We start from the raw sequence: 18,680 nt of genomic DNA, 5'->3' as shown, positions 1-18,680 counted from the left end.
TTCAAATTTGAAATAAATCTGTCAATTTCAGACAAAACGGGAATGATAGAGTAGCTTTATTTAAATGCTTATAGAATTTTTACTGATAAATTTATTATTCGAGATATTACTCATGTCATTAGAAAAAGAAGTTATGTTATTTTTCAATCGTTTAATGAATTTCTGAATATAAATATAAACTGGCGGAAATTGAATTCAAATAATAAAAAATGTGAAATCTTAACAAATGTTAATTATGGCAACTCATCAAATATTTTAAGATGCATATTATTTTTTGTTTATTCAAATGAATTTCATAAATTAATTATGAAAGAGCTGGTCGCATTTCACACTTGATTTATAGTAATTATTTTTACCCTATCAATTATTCATCAAAGCTTGATCGAACAAATCTTTTGTTTTACCATATTTAGGGTAATGTCAACCTCACGCAAACCTTTTTTGCTGTCAGGAGCTCTATCATTTTACTCAAAGTTTCTACCTATTTGTTGAAAGGGACATTTTAAGACATCTGGAATCTATAATGGCAATGTTGAAGCTGCAGACTTGATTCTACCAAACTTTGGTAAAAAGAAAATCAATTTACCCGCTATCAATAAAATCCCATGTTTTACCTGGGACATTTAATTATTTATTCAAATATTGATGATAACCCTTGCAGTAATTGTTGCTCGGGCAACCCAGATAACTATTGTCCCTATCAGTTACTACGGAAACTGAACATTGAATAACCAGAGCTGAAACTCTCAGTTTCCTGCCCATAATTAAAGCCCTTATACTTGTGAAGTATTTGCAACATGCTGTCTAACACGTTAATACTTTTAGTCTGAACCATGATAAAATTATATTTCTCCCTTTAAAGCTGTTATACCAAAGCATATGAATGTTCTTTTTTTCTTTGTGCGTGTTAATTTTGCTAATGTTTTGTTCGTACAATCTAACTATATCAGAATACATTTCTCTTTAAATGACCATGTTTATTTACTATAATATTGTTGTTTTTTTAGTTTTGACACATTTGCAGTCCCTCAGAAAGTTAAATTTATTTAAATTCTTACAAGATTCAAATTTTAAAGGCTTCATTTCCAACCTTAACTTATGACAAGCAGCAAACAGCATAAACCTGAACAGACTGCATGTAACTCGCAGGCTGTTATGGTTTTATGCTGTTTGCACATAGCCATTTTCACTTTTCCTCTGAGTGGGAAAGGGTTAACGTCCAGAGGCCCATCTAATCATACAACCTATTAACTTTGTAAACAATACAAATTTTTTACCAGAGCACCGCATAACGGGTGCCACGCTCGGCTGCGGGTGCAGTTTTGAATAAATGAAAGCTTGTCAGAGTATTTTTTTTAGAGGTCACAGTGACCTTGACCTTTGACCTAGTGACCCAAAAAATGGTGTGACAATTAGAACTCGTCAAGGTGCAGCTTCATACGAAGTTTCAAAGTTGTAGGTAGAAGCACTTTGATTTTAGAGCCAATGTTCAAAACCTTAACAAACACGGACACGGACGGCGGACACGACAAGCTGGCTATGACAATACCTCGATTTTTCTCCAAAAACAGCCAAGCTAAAAATCATAAACAATCTTCACCTAAATCTCTGCTTAGTCCTTTCAAGTATTTGAATTTTTTAATTCCTTGCAACCTTTTACATGACCATCATTTAATAAATATTGTAAATAAATATCCTTCTTATTTTTTCTGAAAACTACACAATTCAATCGTTACTTAAACTTGTCTTAAAAGCCTTCTCACACATAGGCGAAAGTCTCCAGACGCCAACTTGCATGTACTGGCGAATAAGACTTCAGCAAAATTCGTTCTCATTAGTATACGTACGTTGCACATTGTTGGTGGTGTTCGTATGGATGCGTTTGTGAGCTTTTGCGTCCGTTGCGATTAGTTCTGTTCATCGACAAAATTTTAAACATGTTGAAAAATTGTTGGCGAATAAAAGTTTCGTTTATCGTTCGTTAAAATATGTTTCAATATGTTAGCCGATCGGAAAGTCTTCGCATACCTCGTCAACTGGCGTAATAGGTCGCAGCTCTCAGCTAATTTCCATATTGTGATTACTTGATTTGCATATCAAGCGAAAGAGGACAATCCGAAAACGAATCTTTGCGATAGCTTGCGAACGTTTGCGAACTATAGCAAGGATTTGCGTATTGTTGCAAATTGAATACGATGCATTTAAGCGATTTATAACAATAAGTTAACGTTCAGAAAACGAACGGGATACGGTTGTATACAAAACAATCCGAAGGGTAACTACGATAAGCGAATCCATGCGAATCCATCCGAATAATAGCGCTCCTAATTGTTTTAGAAGTTGGTGAAGACATATGCCTATATTTCATATATAAAATGTTGAAGGTATCATTATTTCTTCGTCAAAATGGAAGATATACCGCGCCTGAAACTGCAGTATGTTGCTGCATGGCCAATCAAGAAGAAGTCCAGCAACATCTAAACATACACCGGTTTCTCAGAGGCAGACTAAGGTGGAGAAGAGGAGCCAAAGCACGTAATATCTGGAGAAGACCATGGCTGCATCCCGGGAGACGGAGCCAATTTTGCATCTATGATCAGCTCATGGTTGAGCTCAGAAGAGAAGATCCTGGAACATTTAAGAAATTCCTCTGCATGCCTACTGAAATGTACGATGACATTTTGGGAAGGGTTGGTCATCCCCTCTTGAAGCAACACAATCAGCACAGGGACCCCTTGGATCCAGGGCTTAAGTTAGCTGCCACACTACTCAGACATGCGGTATTCCTAGCGGGTCGCTGAGAATACCATCTATGTAGTGGTCAGAGACGTGTGTCATGCTATATGTGAAGAATATGTTGATGAGGTTATGACAGCCCCCTCCCAACCTGAGGAATGGAGACAACTGGCTGATGGTTTCCTCAAGAATTGGAAGTTTCCAAATTGCATTGCTGCTATTGATGGCAAGCACATAACTATTAGAAAGCCTGCCAGCTCTGGTTCCTTATATTATAATTATAAGGAATTCTTCAATATCATCTTACTGGCCATTGTCGACTCGGACTACAAGTTTGTATGGTGTGATCTGGGTGGTGAGTATGAGTCTACATAAATGTAACTGCATTATTTTGTAATTACATAAATTATATACATTTAGTGCTGTTTTCAATGTACAGTTGTATACTGACAATTTCTTATCCTTTTGTTTTTTTCAGGATATGGTTCAAGTGGAGATGCAACGATTTATAATGAATCAGAATTCCTGGAGATGGCGCAGGATGGTTCCATTGGATTCCAAGACCCACAGCCATTTCCAAATGACACCGTCGACATGCCCTATTTCTGCATCTGTTGTTGCTTAAGTTTCCGTGGCTCTACAGCAACAGCCTTCCTCGCTCTAGATCCTCTTACTTTCCCTCTTCCCATAGGCGGCATACTTTTGACTTACAGAATCAGTAGTCACAGCAATACTGTGGAGTCGGAAAAAAGTTATTCTATATCAAAACGCCCGGATGGAGAAACACCGTTTCGGAAATATTCGGCGGAATGTGCAAGTATGCGCAAGGATGCGCTTACATTCTTATCTTAACGCTCTAAATAGCTCCTGATCGCTAACCGAAAGAACGAATATCATTTGCGCGACCTAACGCTTTGTAGCGAATTGCAGTAAATGTTTGTCACACTTCGTAAATCATTCGCACCAAATAGTTCCTCTACGTTCACCTTTCTTTAAAATTACACAATGCAACAAATTTTCCAAAAATTTTGGCAAGAATTCGCTAGAATTCATAAATTTACCCTTTACACCAGGCTTCGTCATATGGATTCGTCTATATGTGACGAGGCCTTTAGATCTTTGATACTTCTTGGCCCAAGGGCTGATGAACAGTATTCACAAAATATTTCTTTAATATGCTTATATTGTTCATGAACAATTTTAATACTTGTTAACTCAATTCACCTATGAGTTATATGAAACACATCCCTTATAATTGGCAAAATATTTCAATACAAAAATCTCTTTAACAATTTTGTTATTCCACCTTATAGTAGTTCTGTCACAAATGATTCCCTATACATGTATATTTAAGCATTAAGATAGAAATCAACATTTAATCTGACGTTTGCAGTAACACTCTGCGACCATTTCATTTACGAACACTTTATTTTCATATTTTATTTCTAATAAATGAATCCAAAATATAAATTCTTGCCAATCAGAATAATTTTTCAATAATGAGATAATAAAAATATCAAAATTTATATAAACATTTGTTGAGCAGAATTTATCAATTACAGATAGTGCCCCAACAGCTTTAAAAGCTAAAACAATGTAAAGTGAAAACATAAATTCATTCCTAATAGCCTGAACTGTGACAATGCCATTTTAAGTTACAGGCCTATACAAGTGCAAATACAATAAGCAAAATCAGAATCAAGAAAATCATTTCATTTTACTAGATCCAAATTAACAGCAGTTGAACTAATTAAAAAAATTAATTTCATATAATGTGCAAAAAAAATATCATTACTAATTTAAATTACCTTTTGAACCGGTGTAAAAACCACAGAAATACATGCAAATCTCTTTATGAAATATGATAATACAGTTGCTCAATATCTACCATAATTGTTAAACTACTTAAACTGTAAATTTAACCTGATATTTAAACTATACCCCTTCAAATGTTGCATGTACACATTACAGATTTGAAAAGATCATATATACAGTTTGTTCATACAATTTAAAGATAAAATTAAATTGTTATCTACAAAAATTGACCTTTAATAACAAATTTACCAAGTTACTTACAAATCTCAAATCGGGACATTCCGCAAATAAATAGTGTTTAAACTATCTGGAGTTGGTCCAAATGTTGTAAAGAAGGTTAAACAGAAAATAGATTAATTGTAGAAAAAACAAAAACCATTTAGGACTGGTGTTAACGCTTTTGCCAAGACAAACTTAATGTTAAATTTAAGAAAACCCAATATTTGGCTATGTCAAAACCTGCTTCAGTTGCTAGGTACATAAATAAGCCTCAGAAGTAAAGTTAATATTGCGAGTCTCTACTTGTCAAGACTGCAAGCCCATAAGTATTGAAGTATCCGTAGCAACCCTATACCTCAACAGTCCCGGGCCGTTAAATCAATAATCTTTTATTGAGATCAGCCTGTAAAAATATACTTATCCATAGATTATTGAGCTTTATACTTATTGTGTTGAATTTATTGACAAACTTACAAATGTTGATCTCCAAATAAAATCTTGAATGATTTTTCGTGTTAGAATAAGAATTTTAAACCTAATCAAACTGCTTAAGCGGTCATATGGTCTAGGGATTAGGTGTAGGGTTTTAACATCCTTGAATTTGCAAATGCAAGAAAATATAGAAATCTTTAACTCCTCAAACCACAATGCACAAACAAAAAGTTTGTTACATTTTTTAAATTCAAATGCACAAACTCTGGAAACTATCAGGCAATATCAAAGTTTACTAATGGAGTGTCACAATTTTGAATGCTTAAAGGGGCATATTCACGTTTAAGATGATATTTTATTTTCATAAATTACACTGCCTTTTAAAAGTATGTATACGTGTTTTAATCATGTCACTGTTGCTTAAATCATGTAAAAATAATAAACAATCATAAATATGTTTATTTTTATTATTATAATTTGAATCAATATAGACGATTGTCCAAACTTTTAGCGTCCAAGAAAATGTGTATTTGTATTTAAAAATCGGTAAGAATGCACTATGGAAAACAGTACTTGGGTGTATTGATTTAAGGATTCAACTACCACTTGCCCAGAGGGCATTAGTTACTTTGAGCATCAACTTGCCTCCTGAGCAAAAAGGTTACTCCAAAATTCAATCTGTCTAAATGAGCTGTTCTTTGTGAAAAGGTTTTTTTATGCATAGGCCTAAAGTGTCATCCCACTGATCAGCCTTAGCCATCGGCACAGGCTAATCAAGGACAACACTTTCTCTTTAAACTGGATTTTTGCTAACAAAAATACACGAAAAAAACCATAAAAGCAAAAAGTGTCGTCCCTGAATAGCCTGTGCAGACTGCAAAGGCTAATCTGGGACGACACTTTTTGCACATGCATTAAATCCCTTTTTCACAGAGCACTGTCCATATATATTTGTTAAAAGCATGCATCACATGATGTTTTACAGGAAACAAGTGCATATAACAAGCTATATTATTTTTTAATGAATTTTTTTTATGAAATATGGTCAACTTGTTCAATTTTTCTGACAATCAGCTCCAAAACTTTGAATCCAAAGTTACAGTTTAGAAAAATAATAATTATAAATAATAACAACAAACTGCTTTAACATGCTTTAAATGATCTTTATATTCTATTTTTGTCCAACTATTTTTTGCTTTCAAAATGGAGCTTTTAAAAACTCACAGTCAATAGAGTAACCTTTTATTCTTCACCCATCATTGTTTTACAACATGAGGTTGGTCTGTGAGATTCCTGACTCGGATGTCACATTTTTTGGCTGTCTAAATATTGGGAAAACATTTGTACTGGGATTGTAAAATTAGGAACTTGGGAAAATATAATGTTTTTAGCATATTTAAAATATTACATTATTATATTTCAAAATACAAATACCAATGTTAAACTGCAAACATTTTCAAAATATAAAAGTAAAATTTTATGTATCTCCTTACTCAAGTAAATAATAATGTTTTGAGCCAATTCATTTGTTATCTGCCATTTTTGGGAAATGTATGTAGATTTTGGGGAAAATCGTTATTTTTTGCCATTGGGAAACAGCCCAATATCGAAGGTGATTTTTAGCAAAAAAACACTGACACAGCCACAATGTTTAACACATTTCCATTTTAATATTTATTTGGAAAAGAGAATGCAAATAATAACACTTAATCAGTTTACATATAACTGATAAAAGATGATATTACCACAATGGAGATAATTAACAAATGCAATAAAAGATACCATAGTTATTTCACTATGATAAATGACTTGCTAAATGGCCTAAAAAATTTCAAAATTCACATGCCCAAATTTTTTTGAACCAGTTATGAGCAATTAGACGTCCTCTTAAGTTAACTCCCCAAAAGGGATTTTGTATAGGCACGAGTTCAAATCCTACTTGAAGTATGTACCGAAAAAATATTTGTTGGCAATATTTATTTTCATACATTTTCTGAACTATTTTATCCATATAATATCTTTACTTAAAAATATCTGCCTTTATTTTATGCTTTCCGGTGGTTTATAGAGAAATATCAGTGAATTAAGACTGATAATTTCACTGTTTCAAACAGTGAAAATTATCAGTGAAAATTATCGATAATTTTCACTGTTTACTGTGAAATGACGTCATTTTTTTACGAAATGACGTCATTATTCCAGCGAAATTCTTTCGTTAAACTTTTTAACAATGTATATATAGAGAATACTAGGTCGGTGCCGAATAAAGCAAAGTTTATTTTGCGAGGCTTAGAAAATCTGAACCACGAGCCTTGGCGAGTGGTTCAGATTTTCGTGCCGAGCAAGATAAACTTTGCTTTATTCGGCACCGACCTAGTATTCAATTTATCCCATCAATTTTCTTAGTCGTAAATTATTTCTTTAAAAATAGTTAAGGAAAATCGAACTAGACGGAAAATCCCAAAGATATTTTAAGCAAACATTGTTTCATTTTTTTAATCGTGTCGAGCCTATTACATTACAAAAAGATCAGTGACTAACCTGTTTTTCTGTTTATCATACCTCTACGTCCCCGATTTTTAAGAAATAATGAAAAAAGACACTTAACAACTGCATCTTTAGCGTGAAACAACATGCATTGTGTCGTATGACGTGTTAATAATGACGTCACAAGTACGCTTACTTAATATTTATAAATAATGTTAATTTGCTTTTTGAGTTGCATTATGTGTTAAAAATATATTACATCTTGGTATCAAAATGTTTGTTTTGTTGAATCTGATTCGATTTTACTAAAAATGATAGCTTTATAGTTGATTCCGAGTAATATGAACATTCTTCGCCGCGCGTGACAGCTATATTTCAGCACTGCTGAAATACAGGTAAATTTATTCCACAGTGGTTTATTTCGACAATGCACGTCTGATGATGGGATAAAAACTGTTAAAAAGGCATAAAATAAAAAGAAAATTTGTTGGATTTGGTGGATTATCGATTTTAATTCACTCGTGATCATAGAAAAAATATATTTTCTATGATCACTTGTGAATAAAAATTGATAATCAACTGAATCCAACAAATATCCTCTATTTAATCAGCAAATACGCATTGTTTTAACAATATCCGAATTTAGGGGGAAATACCGTTGAAACATCCCATTAATTAAGAATTTTAATTTCTTAAAGAGGTATATCAATGATATAAATGATGTTCAATAACCAACCAAACGCTTAAATGACACCTTAACTCTATGAGGTTTAGTAATAAACATCCTTTCTTTGAGTTTGTTGAATGTTTTTCCTTATTTTATCAAAAATGGAAATGTAACTTTATTAAGTTGGTCAACCAGACAACATTTTAGTATCATGCAAAAAACTTAACTGTAAACAAATAATAGTTCTCTGACATGGCAGATTTTTAAAATTGAAAATGTGTATTGCTTTCAATTGCTACATATATAAATATGTAATTCCTTTTTGGTCTTAAAATTCTTAAGGGCCCCACTTCCTTTTTCCTTTAATGTGTAAAAAAAATGATTAATAGGTTGAAGTATTGTTGAAAAATACAATTCTGAACCAGCCTGAATGAAATGTTTATGCACAAAAGCCCAGTGTTTGTAGGAGAATCACGTGTTTCATGTGAGCTGCGCTGTGAGAAAAGGGGGTTTATTGCATGTGTGTAAAGTGTCGTTCCAGATTAGCCTGTGCAGTCTGCACAGGCTAATCAGGGACGACACTTTCCACCTAAACCTGATTTTTGCTAACAAGAGACTTTCTTTAAACGAAAAATATCATTTAAGCGGAAAGTGTCGTCCCTGACTGCGGACTGCACAGGCTAATCTGGGACACTTTACGCACATGCATTAAACCCCCTTTTCACAGAGCACAGCCCATATGTATTATTAAACTTATGATTTATACTAGCTAAGCAACTCTTATTGTGTTAAGCTTAACTCAAATCGTATAGAAATCCAAACAAATCTTTATGCAAATAAGATAGTAAACAATGACAGTATTAAAGACCAGAGTTAAGCCATAATATATTAAAAGAGTTATAGCCATTTGTCCAACTTTCTGTTCAGGAGTATAGGTCCATTATTATATAAGGACTTATGTAAGGACTGAGAAAAATGAGAAGAAGTGCAGAGTACAATAACAAAAATATTAGCAGAGTTATAGCCCTTTGTTTAATTTTCTTTACGCCCATAACTATTGAAGAACTTAAAATGAAAATTCGTATTCAAGATTAATTAACAAAATCTTGTTTTAAAATTGAATTTTAACATAACTTTTATTGTTATGTACATGCTTTTTATAGTAATTATCAGATTTGAAACCTTTCTAAGGAGAAAAATAAAGCAAAGAAAACACTATGAATTGAGTATTTTTAACACAAAATTGTACATGCAAGCCGTACAACAACTTAACACAAATACCATCACAAAACAATTGCTCTCATAATTTCATCATTTTTTTTTATTAACCAACAAATAAGAAACTGTGATGAAACTTAATTGAGTGTTTTAATGGAAATTAGTATATCTTATTCAAATTCAGTTTTAGCTGTTGAAAATAAGTGCTCTAAATGAAATTGAGTTTCTGGCGATAGACATAAGGAATCAGTTACACAAATTTACATTTTTCTACACAAATGAATGAATGAATGAATGATTAGAATGAATTAATAAAAAAATAGGAAATACATAAATAAAAAATAAATAAATGAATTAAGGAATGAAGGAAGGAAGGAATGAATGTATGAATGAATGAAAGAATGAATGAATAAAATAATATTTTTGTAATTAATTAATAAATGTCTACTTGTACTTCATATATATTATTTTGGACCATGTAATGTAAAATTGCACAAAACTTGAAGCAACACAAAAGAAAAGGTCAATATAGGATGAATACAGACTTTACATTGTGACCTGCAGAAAGTCATTCTTATCAATAGACAGATAAATTTATGTACAATACAGCAGTATCTTACAACAAAAGTTTACCATTATTTACATTAAATTAACTTACAATCTTTTATTTTAGTCCATGTCTCCATTTAACATTTCCTTTCAAAATAAGTTCAAAAATGATTACATTAGGTTACCATGTAAACAAGTTGTTGCAAGTCCCCCTAATAATGTTGAAACTTGCACGAATAGCAGCAATAAACATTTACAACACGCCCACTTTTGCAGACGATTTTTTTAGTCAGAATCTTTATGACAACTAAAACCGAAGTAACTGCGACGAAAAACAAAATCTTTTATGTACATTTTTAACAAAATTTCAAAAATATTGACATTCTTTACCTTCATTCCATTGCCTGAAAGTCATATCACGTTCTAAACTTTGTCACAGAACTTACAGTAACTTTTGTAACAGGTGCCCGTTTCAAAGCGAGAAAAAGCGAGAACACGTAAAACTCGAAATTGTGTAAATATTTGATAGAAATCATTGTTTACATCGCTTTAAACGGGCGTTTTTTGTTAATTGTTAAGTCTATGAAGCGTATATTGTATTAAAACAACCATATCAGTTTTATTTACTGAAATAAACATGTAGAATTTATTTCTGTCTCCCTAGCAACCGTCCGCCATATTTTGTAATCAACTGGTTGTGTACATCTCGCGTACAGCACACAGCATTCGGTTTTCATCATGTCTGACGCTGAAGGAGAGGATGTAATGGAGGAAACAGAAGCCGAAGAAGCTGAGGAACCCCCAACTGGTGGCGAGGAGGCAGAGGAAGCGGTTGGAGAGGAGGAAGGGGAGGAAGAACAGCAGGAAGAACAAGAGCCAGAAGAGGAAGAAGAGGTGGGTGGGGTAATGTGATAGCATAATAACAACATTGGGGTTTTCATGTTTACTTACGTGTGCTGATGTATGTGCATGTGCATGATTTTCTATTGTATTAAAAGAATTATATGGTGTGCTTCTACTCCTGTGAATTTGGTTAAGATTATTTAAACTATTGATGCATTCTTTGACCTAAAATTGATCACGAAAAGGGTCAAGCCAGTTGTGACTATAATTTCTTAAAGGGATCTTTTCACGGTTTGGTAATTTGACAAAATTGAAAAAAAGTTGTTTCAGATTTGCAAATTTTCGTTTTAGTTATGATATTTGTGAGGAAACAGTATTACTGAACATTCACCATAGTCCAATATAGCCATTAGCTATATGTATCTTTTGACGATTTGAAAACCTAAAAATGATAAAGCGTTGCAACGCGAAACGATTGAATAATTTGGAGAGTACTGTTGTTGTCCTTTAAATTTACGAAACTACGAAGATTGCTTATATAAGGTATAAAATACTTAACCTGTGTCTACCCAGCGGAATAGTCGAGAGGGCTTATGGGCATACATGCCATAATTTTTCAGACCAATTCCGGGACATAGAGTTAAATTGTCCGGGACTTTTGGGCGATTTTCCGGGACATGTATAAAATGTAGCTATATTTATAGACATATGCATTTTTGGTACTTTTTTTTGTTTCGCATCATTAATTGCAAAAGTTCGAAAGCCTATCCGAAATACACTTGATCTATTAACCTCAAATTAAACATTACTACTTCCGTTACTAGATACAAGCCGCGTGTTTTCAGTGTAAGCGTTCTAAACATAGATGGTGACGTCGCTGCGTTATTGTTATTAAGACCGGTGTGTAACGCGTAGTTGTTGATACGCCTTGATTCATTTATAACATTTATATAATAAAAAATACAACAATACAGTACCGTGAGATCGTCAAATCAAATCCATTCACAATACATACAACCAATCACAATAAAACAAATACAACAAAACAGTACCAGTAGATCGTCAACTTAAAATCCGGACAGTCACACATTAGTTACACACTTGTTTCGCTGCTACACACATTTCACTCGTGATCTTAGTGTCGAATGACGTAGTAGATTAAAGTCAATTAACAACCACATTAAACAATGCCGCCTTTTTGGTTTGACCGCGAACGTAAGACAATCGATATGATAACATGACCCCATGTTAATTGATCGATTTTGACACGTAGCGTAGTCTGCCTATTCGGGTAGGCATTGTCATGGAGACGCTGCAGATATACACAGATTCGAGGTGCAGTGAAGCCGAAGATAAGGTACATGTATATATGGATTTTGTAAATTCCGGGACATTTGACAGATTTCCGGGACAGCGGGACGAGTTCTTCATTTCCGGGACTGTCCCAGACAATCCGGACGTATGGCATGTATGCTTATGCGTTTTTACTTCAGACTAACTCCAGGACTCCGGGGGTCACTGGTTCGAGCCCTAGTACCGGCTACTTTTTTTTCCTTTTTTAAATTTTATTCTTGATATTTTACTGGAGCTTTTAAGATCCAATGTTTACATTTATCAATATAAAGCATTTAATGACAAACTTCAAAATATGCCAAAATCTGTGAAAAGGCCCCTTTAAAATCTAATACAAAAGTCTGACTGTATGTGACACACTTATCAATTCAGGAAAAGTTCCAAAGTTTCTTTAATTTTATGTTACATGTGATTGATATAAGTCATTTAAAAATAATAATTCGCCCTAGGTGTTTCAGATATTGAAAAAAAGTACAGAAATGTATTTAATTTGATGCTAATTTGTATAGCTGACATATATGTTTGATTGTTTTTTTACAGGGTACCGCAGTAAATCAAATATATTGTCAACAATACCAGTTTGAAATTTTATGAACTGACTTCATTATCTTCACACATAATGAAAAGAGCACTCATAAAAATATGAATTCTATGGTAACCTGTACATTCAAGTCGATAATATACCTTAGTGTCCTACAAATTTATGTCTTTTGTGAGTAAATATGGCTTTATCGCCTAAATAGCAAGTTAATTTATGCGTGACTATTCATATTGTGAAATGTATCCATATATCTGTCTATGCATAGAATCATTGAAATGTTTTATTTTCATATTTAAAGAAGTTACCAGAAGTACCACTTACTGAAGAAATGATGCCAGAATGTTTATCATTGCTGTGTAAAACAGGAGATGGTCTGGCTCACGCATATGTAAAGATTGACATCAAGGAAAGGTAAAAAATAAGATGCATAATTATTTTAAACGAAGTCAAATTGAAATATTGGTTTTTATGAAGTAATGTTGGTAGTCGTCTGACAATTCATCTGTTGAGCAAATCTTAAGTTTCACACAGTAATAAGATTCAAATTTAGGCAGATTATGCCAGAATTTTTATATGTTTGCTTAACACCAAGAAGATTGTAAAGGTCTGCATGCATGCAAATGAGAATCTGATCATGTTGGTTCACAATTGACGGATGCAGACATCAAGCGCATGTGTTTATAACAAAAACTGGTGTTGTGATGTTTGTTATTATGCACCCGAAGGAGGGCATATAGTGATCAGACTGCCCGTCCGTCTGTCCATCACACTTTGTGTTAAGGTTTCGAAAAATGCTCATAACTTCTATGTCGCTTCAGATAGCAATTACATATATGGCATGCATGTGTATATGGACAAGGCCTTTCCATATGCACACAAATTTTGACTCCTGTGACATTGACCTTGAACTTAGGGTCCGCATTTAGGTTTCGAAATCTGCGTTTAGGTTTCAAAAAAAGCTTATAACTTCTATCAAGCATTTATAGGGGGCATAAGTCATCATATGGCGACAGCTCTTGTTTTTGTTTTGAACTTTAAAGTGAAACCCATAGTCTATAACTAGCCCATACCTTCCTTTGCCAGAGAACTCACTAACATCAGTCTCCTCAAGTCTTTCATCCACCTCCGCTACGTGGACGTGAGCAAGAACAAGCTGAAAGATATCTCGCCGCTGAGCGCACTAACACACATGCTGACCTTGAAAGCAGATGAGAACCTTCTGACTAGTGCACGATTAGAGGAGATGCCGTTCCTACAGGTGGCCTCGTTCAACAGCAATAAAATCACAAGCACTGAGGGTGTCAATCATCCCATGTTGGAGCATCTGTCCATAAATAGTCAGTACTTTAAGTTGCATACGATATTTTTAATTCCCCTACAGACAAGGTTTGGGATTGAGGCAGGATAAATATGAAAAGCTTGTTGGTTTAATTGTTTGTTGTTTTTAATCATTTAACAATGATAACATAGGAAAAACTACACATTTACAAAGTAGTTTCGGTACACATGTAAATATAATAAAATATTTGGGCAAGTTTTAGATTTGAATTAAACACTCGAGTTGTCAGAGTTATGATTCCTTTTTGACAAAACAATTTTTTCTTAGGGCAACTCAAGAAAGAATTCAGATATTCAAATAATTTATGTTACACATAAGCTATATGATAAAATACATGTTCAGTTCAATTTTGGTGTGTTATTATTCCTTTGTTAGAACCTCTTTTAGGGCTTTTCCCGATCATTTATGGAATATGACCAATGCTGTGAACTTGGGAATTTTAAGCATCAATTTACTCTAAATTGAGATAACAAATTAATAGTTTGATGTATAAAATTTGAACTATTGGTGATACAACTTACGTAAAACATTAAATTCCAAACATGAATATGCCAGTAAAAGGGATATTTAAACTTAAAAACTCTTAATGTCTACAGCAATCATCTCTATTATAAGTTAACATCATAAATTCAAACAATCTATTGGGCATATTTGGATTAGCATAGGGGAACCAGATACTTTTTTCCATGGGTAATATGACCCAATAATATTTTTGGAACTGTTGTAATAGAGTTATGAACATTGTAAATTCCTTGAAGGAGCAGTGCTGTTTGTAAGTGTTTGTAATACATTCATGAATTTGATGAACTGAACAAATTATAGTCATATTTGACATGTCATTTCATGTCTGGTACAATCGGTAACAAACTGCATTAATATTTTGTGCTATTTTGACTTGATTAAAAATGCGAAAGACACTGTGCATGCAATGCTTGACTGTTTTCTTTTTCAGACAATGAAATCACTAAAATTACTGGCCTTGATACTCAGAAGTTGAGTCGGTTACACACGCTCGAATTGCGAGGAAATAAATTGACCACCACAGACGGCATTGTTCTTCCAAATTTGAAAAATCTTTTCCTAGTAAGTATTTGTTTGTAATTTTTTAAAGGAAGTTTTAAAAACAAATGGGGTTTTTGACCTTGCAGTTTCACAGAAGAAACTTTCTGGTTCTACCCAGGAAGCATACATAAGAGTGGCTCTATAGGTTAAGATAATAAGTTGAAACTAAATAGAAAGATTTTGTGAATTAGTCCTGTAAACATTTTACATGCAAATTTATTCATTTGTTAAATTAACAGTGGTTTAAGTTAAGAAACTTTTTTCTTCGAAAGCATATGCGTTGCAGCGAAGGCTAAATTTTGAAAAACTAGTACATGCCTTATGTGGCAATTGGTCATGACATTATTTCCATGACAAGCCTACCTCTGATTCAGCAGGGCTGTTGTTTAGCTACTGACATAAGAAAAGGGCAAGTAGGTTAATAATTATTGTATATCCCCTCTTCCTGCGCACATCAAAAAAACAACCCCATTTCTTATTCTAAACAAGCTATAATAAATCAGTTTCAATTACTGAAAAACATTTGAGGCCCCCTCTGGTAAAATGGGGCTTATTGCGTGTGCGTTAAGTGTCATTCCAGATGAGCTTGTAAAGTCCGCACAGGCTAATCAAGGATGCCATTTTCCACCTGAACAAGATTTTCCCTAAGAAAAAACTTTCTTTAAGCGAAAGAAACCGTAAAAGCGGAAAGTGCCGTACCTGGTAAGCCTTTGCGTCCCTACACAGGTTAATCTGGGACTCCACTCTACGTGCATGCATTTAGCCCCATTTTCCCACAGCAGGGCTAATGTAGTAACCAACCGCCTTTAACTCCTGGATTATGGTCGATTGCCAGGCAGCCAACATGATCAAGCATCTGGAAGGCATGCAGCATCTGACGGGCGTCCAGACCATCCACCTCAGGGAGAACCAGCTCTCACAGCTGGACGGCTTCCGAGAGGAGAACAAGATGCTGCAGTACATTAACATGAGGTAAACTTGCCGGCTCTTCTTCTATGAACGTTTTGGATCTCACAGTGTTTTGTTTGATTGGTAAAAATGTTGGCCCAAAATTCGGCCCTTTTTTCAATGTAAATTTCCAACTTTGCCCCTATTCATGAACAAGTTTGTGACATGACTACATGAGGGTACCCAAGACACTTTGACTAAATGCTTTCTTAATCTCAAACCCACAATTTTTGTTCTATTTGAATGCTTGTTTAACTTTGTTTGTCATTGGTTGGATGTTAAAATGTTCAGAATAAGATTAAACTTAAGATGGTTTACTGTTATGGGGCCCAGGCTTGTATTTGTGATCAGCAGTCACTGTTTCTCTGATGTTTGAACTCTCAACACTCCTAAAAGAACAGTCCATTTTCTCTGTATTTGAGAAATGCCATTCAAATTCAGGCTGCAGTGAGTTCTCAGGGCTTGAAATTAACACTCGCACACTCGCAAAATGCGAGTGAAAAATACTGATTGCAAGTTAAGTTTTAAGCCACTAGTATTTTTTGTGAGTAAAGAAATAGTGAAAAGAAACGAGTAATAATTCTAATTGCGCTTAACGTCGTGAACGCTAAACCTTAGGTCAATTTAAAGAACACCCGAATACTTGTATGTAGACAGGTATACTTATAGTACAGATACGCGGATGGTATTGCAGTGCTCCAGCTAGGATTTGAAAAGGGCAGGGGGGCTTTTTTGTCAAAAGGGCACTTTCGACGCGCAGTATTTTGTCTAAAGGGCACTTTCGACGCGCAGTATTTTGTCAAAAGGGCACGTACGAGCGCGCGTGTGTTTCTAGAATGCTTCCTATTGCATGTGAATTTATATGTTATAAATAATTGTATTATTCCCATTATTATTAAGCCATTCAAATATAATGTCTACAATGAGGATTAAAGTAATTACAATGTTAAAAGAGATTTATGAATAATCATATGATAAAAAAATTTTTTTTTTTTTTTTAGAGGGGGGGGGGGGGGGGGGGGGGGTGGGGGAAGGGGGCAGGACGGAGGTTTGTGGGGGGGGGGGGGCAGGGCGGAGGTTCGTGAGGGCAGGGCGCGGCGCCCTTCGATTTAGGCCTAGCTGGAGCACTGGTTTTGGTACAAATTATGTGAAACAGTCGACTATTCAAACGTGTTCATTGAACTGGAACAGACATGGCGTCGAAGCAAACATTAACTTGTTTCTTTTTTCCCACAGACTGAAATAACAATACGAAAGATAAAGCAAACTTAACAGTTGAGTTAGAAAAAAAAACGGAAATTAAATCCTTCTACAAAAACAGTAAAAAGGTGGGAAAAAAATTAATATAAAACTAAAACTTGATGTCGATGAAGATGATCATGTCAATCAACCTGATGTTGGCCCGTATGGTTCAAGGAACTGATATTTTTGTATGATTGCAGAAATAAAATGTGTATGTTAAGTACTTTTTATTTTGTTTTAATAGTACTAAACTAATGTCCAAACTTGCTTTTTTATGTTTCCAGCAAAATTTGTGAGAAAGTTTTTGATTTTGCGAGTTGGAATTAAAGCTGCTCGCAATTTTTTGCAAGTAGAAAAAAAAGTTAACCCATTTATGCCTAGCGTCCTGAAAAAAGGACATTGCAAACAGCGTAAACTCAGATGAGACGCCGCATGATGCGGCGTCTCATCTGGGTCTACGCTGTTTGCTTAAAGGAATTTCTGTAAGAATTGTTCTAAATATAGAAATAATTATACTAGATATCCCTAATTCTGGAAATAAATTGATCCAACTTAGAAGGATGGGAGAGTCCACTAGGCATAAATGGGTTAAATTTGAGCCCTGAGTTCTTATTGGTAGTTGAAAGCTCATAAACAACAAAAATAATTGTCTGTACTTCATATAAAGAAGTGTTCATATGGTCATAATTAACAGACAACAATAACATGCTTTTGATAGTTTTTCTGTGACTTGTGATTGCTTTGCTGTTTACAATATAGAAACTGTTAAATGTAATAAAGTTTTCATAAAATCTTAGGTGATTTTACAATTTCCATTTTCAGTTAAAAGCCAATTTCCTTTTTGAACTTCGCTTGTTGCTGTTGACCCTTTCAAGATCTCTTTCACAAAAGGATATTGTTTTTTATTGTTATCATCAGTTTTTCACATCATCTTAACAAAATAATCTACATTTGCCAGCTTTCATATCAAGTGCTTGCATTCAATTTATTTCCTTTTTTTCAACAAAAATCTAGATTTCGAGTTCATACTATTTGGACCATTTCCGGACCCTTATGCTCATACTAATGCTTTTAGGTTGTTTATCTCCATTTCTCCATATTTATAAGTGCTGATTTATCAAGTGTTGAAAAGCAAAGTTTAACAACATTAAAGAGTCTAAATGAATGACTCAGACATCTTGTTTCAGATTTGAGTAGGGTAATACTCTATAAATGTAAGGTGTCTTTGC

The 18,680-nt window shown here is 34.0% G+C and overlaps 2 protein-coding genes across 15 annotated transcripts in view; one reads left to right on the top strand and one right to left on the bottom strand.

Annotated features, from left to right (window-relative positions):
• Window positions 1-10,600, bottom strand: part of LOC127882216 (zinc finger protein castor homolog 1-like) — a 66,818-nt gene extending 56,218 nt beyond the window's left edge. The window contains exon 1 of one of the 2 annotated variants that reach the window (XM_052430726.1): window positions 10,514-10,600. The gene's annotated coding sequence lies outside the window, so the exon portion shown is untranslated. Of the gene's footprint in view, window positions 1-10,232; window positions 10,382-10,513 lie in introns of those variants that run through there. The other variant, XM_052430727.1, reaches the window with a different exon arrangement.
• The window catches only part of LOC127882225 (leucine-rich repeat-containing protein 23-like), a 29,676-nt gene continuing 21,566 nt past the window's right edge, over window positions 10,571-18,680 (top strand). For 6 of the 13 annotated variants that reach the window (XM_052430754.1, XM_052430756.1, XM_052430752.1 and 3 more), the window contains exons 1-5: window positions 10,666-11,017; window positions 13,159-13,271; window positions 13,944-14,197; window positions 15,152-15,282; window positions 16,097-16,233. In XM_052430754.1, coding sequence (XP_052286714.1) covers window positions 10,862-11,017; window positions 13,159-13,271; window positions 13,944-14,197; window positions 15,152-15,282; window positions 16,097-16,233 — 791 coding nt within the window. In that variant the 5' untranslated portion in view covers window positions 10,666-10,861. Of the gene's footprint in view, window positions 10,638-10,664; window positions 11,018-13,158; window positions 13,272-13,943; window positions 14,198-15,151; window positions 15,283-16,096; window positions 16,234-18,680 lie in introns of those variants that run through there. The other 7 variants (XM_052430749.1, XM_052430753.1, XM_052430744.1 and 4 more) reach the window with 3 other exon arrangements.

Source organism: Dreissena polymorpha, chromosome 5, assembly GCF_020536995.1.
Source record: "Dreissena polymorpha isolate Duluth1 chromosome 5, UMN_Dpol_1.0, whole genome shotgun sequence".
In the NCBI taxonomy this organism is placed as follows: Eukaryota; Metazoa; Mollusca; class Bivalvia; order Myida; family Dreissenidae; genus Dreissena; species Dreissena polymorpha.
The sequence above is the reverse complement of the archived record's forward strand: the minus strand, read 5'-3'. Positions and strand labels throughout refer to the sequence as shown.